This window comes from Triturus cristatus, chromosome 4_1 (assembly GCF_964204655.1).
Source record: "Triturus cristatus chromosome 4_1, aTriCri1.1, whole genome shotgun sequence".
Lineage (NCBI taxonomy): Eukaryota > Metazoa > Chordata > Amphibia > Caudata > Salamandridae > Triturus > Triturus cristatus.
The window spans coordinates 21468911-21471997 of NC_140585.1; the positions used below are offsets into that span (position 1 = coordinate 21468911).

The following is a 3087-nucleotide window of genomic DNA, read 5'->3' on the forward strand; positions in this document are numbered from 1 at the left end:
AGCCTGAAGACAGTAGTCACAGCGCTCATTCTGTCACGACTGGATTACTGCAATAGTCTCTATATAAACATCCAGAAGAGACATTTGGCCAGACTCCAGATCGTGCAGAATGCGGCAGCCAGGCTGCTAACAGGGACACCCAGGTTTGTCTCTGTGAGGCTGGGACTCAGAACTCTTCACTGGCTCCCTGTCAAGCAACGGGTACAGTTTAAGGCCTTGTACATAGTTTTTAAGGCCCTTAATGGCGTTGGCCCTGACTTACTGAAACACGTGATTCAGTGGTATGTTCCTGGAAGAGTCTTGCGCTCGGTGCAAGCCAAACAAGTGATCTATCCCCGTTATAACAAGGCCAGTTGGGATGGTAGGAGCTTTCATCACTGTGCCACTAAGGCATGGAATAGCCTTCCTTTCCATCTTAGAAACTCAACTGAGCTCCTCTCTTTCAGGAAAGAACTAAAAACATGGCTGTTTACATAAATACCCGTCTCAGCCAATGGCTACAGTTTCTCTCAGGCAGGTAGTGCATAGCGCCAGGACACCTCAGGGTAACAGAGCGCTTTAGAAGTCCCATTAACATTAACATTCACTTGTGATCTCTTCTTCTATGAGAAATGTACAAGAAATACACAGTGGGACATTTTCAAAACTCCTACTTTGCAGTCCCTAATTTAAGTGTCTAGGACAAGTGTGTGTGTTCTGCCAGGAATTCCTGTTCTAGATGATCCAACCCTGGTTACCTGAAAGGAAAGAATTAAGTCACCATCTTGGTCACAAGCTGGACACCCTTCACAGAGATATCAACAAGCTGCTAGGCAAAGCTTCAGCGTGTAGATACCTTGTCCAATGTCAGCAGAGCGCTCCTCCACCTAAAACCAGAAATACTTGTTTATTTCTAATGAATAGCATCCTTGAAAGTCCTGGGCAAGACAGCATTGTTATGGTCTATAAATAGCCGACTTGCTTTGTGGATGAAAAATAGAATGACATTTGCACAATGTGTGTCAAGGCCTTGTACATGGTGTTCAAGGAGTCACGCTAATAGTCTTATGAAGTGGAATCTGTAAGTGAAGCAGTTTCAGAGAAACTGATCCAGTTTTGTCAGACACACAAATATAAAAGTATAAAAGGTTATTGTGTGAAAGCGAAAGTCAATGTAAGAAACGTGTACATGGTGGAAAATGGCAGTGTTTCTTCATGATCCTAACTAAGACATATGACAACTGCTTTGTGTTACTTAGCGGTGAGCGGGCATTACATGGGTGGTACATGGGTGTTTCCATGCTGACACCTGTGCCTTTTGATGTAAAACCCTATCTACAAAAAATAGTAGGCAGGGCTTTGCACCAAAGTTAATGCCATTTTAAAGCATGCGTTAATTGGAGAAATGTTTTAATTCCTCCCTACATTTGAGATTTTGCATGTGCACTCATACACGTTGCAGTTGTTATGAAGAATGATAACAATAGATGTTTTATCACTTCCAAGATTAATAAAATGAGTTCCATTTAGTTAGGAAATATCAGCATCTATAAGCTAATATCTAACAGACAGTTAGGATCTATGCTATGGAACCAAAATTGCATTCTCACCACAGCACTAACCCATGAACTGTCTGCATGATGAGATATATAAATAGGTGTTTTATTACAACAACGTATTGCTACTATTGTTGTTAGGTTTGATAACACAATAACTATTAAGATTTTGTTGTTCACATTAATATAGTTTTATTATTAATCTTATATTTCTCACCAATGTTCCTCTTTAGACAAAAGGCCTTGCCATGGACAGGACCAACCAAACTCTGGTCACTGAATTCATCCTGTTGGGCCTCTCTTCCATTCCTGAGGTGGAGGGTCTCTTTTTCATGATTTTCCTACTGATGTATGTGACCATCCTCGCTGGGAACATCCTCATCATCACAGTGATATGCCTAGTCAAACGTCTTCACACTGCTATGTACTACTTCATCTGTAACCTGTCCTTCCTAGACTGCTGCCTCTCCACTGTCACTGTCCCCAGGATGCTGGCAGACCTTCTAGCTGAGAGGAAGTCTATCTCGTTTACCGCCTGCATGATCCAGCTCTATTTCTTTGGTAGTCTGCTGTCTGTTGAGAGCCTTCTCCTGGCTGCCATGGCAGTTGACCGCTACATTGCAATCTGTTACCCTCTACGTTACAGCAGGATCATGGACCAGCGTGCCTGTTGTAGTTTGGCAGCTGGCTTGTGGATTGGAGCATTTGTTATCACAATTGTGCATGTGATTTTGATAAGTCGGCTCTCGTTTTGCAGGTCCAATGAGATCCAGCACTTTTTCTGTGACCTCCCCCCTCTGCTGCAGCTTTCCTGCTCTAACACATTCATTAACATCGTTATCATCTTTATGATGGGTGGTTTCCTTGCTTCTGGGGCGCTTCTCACAATGAGTGTGTCATACACATTCATTATCATCACCATCCTGAACATCAAGTCTTCTGAGGGCCGATCCAAAGCCTTCTCCACCTGTGCCTCTCACCTGACAGTGGTCATCATCTTCTACGGGGTTCTGCTCTTCACCTACTTCCGGCCCACAAGCACTAGTTCATTCTCTGTCGATAGGTTCTTGTCAGTGGTATACAGCATCTTGACTCCCATGGTGAACCCAATGATCTATAGTCTCCGAAACACTGAAATGAAGAAGGCGGTCAAAAAAACCATTATAAGAGTCCAAAGAGTGACAAAGTGATAATAGATACAGAAGGATAAGTACTGGAAGGAGCAGTGTATCCGTTCCACCCATCTCTTTACATATTCACCAAACTCATCCACTATGGGCCTGACTCTGCAACATATTATCCCCCTTGTACACCTCTTCGCTGCATTGTAGCTAGGTGAGCTATCGGTAGATACAATCACATGCATACATACATTGTCTTTGGCGACAAGCGATGCGTGTTTTCCCTGAAGGATTTTAAGTATATTGAAGATTCTGCCGTAAGGTACTCAGTTGCAGGGCAGTTCTATGAGTTCATCACCCTTTCACTGAAGTAGAGCTTCGATATGTAACTCCTGATCACACGCAGACAAGCCCTGTCCCACAACCTATTT

The 3087-nt window shown here is 43.2% G+C and overlaps 1 protein-coding gene across 1 annotated transcript; it reads left to right on the plus strand.

Annotated features, from left to right (window-relative positions):
- Positions 1–1783: 1783 nt before the first annotated feature.
- LOC146839344 (olfactory receptor 5V1-like) lies at positions 1784–2725 on the plus strand. The gene has a single exon (XM_085650786.1). It carries the CDS (start codon positions 1784–1786, stop codon positions 2723–2725), a length of 942 nt encoding a protein of 313 aa, XP_085506912.1.
- Positions 2726–3087: the final 362 nt, after the last annotated feature.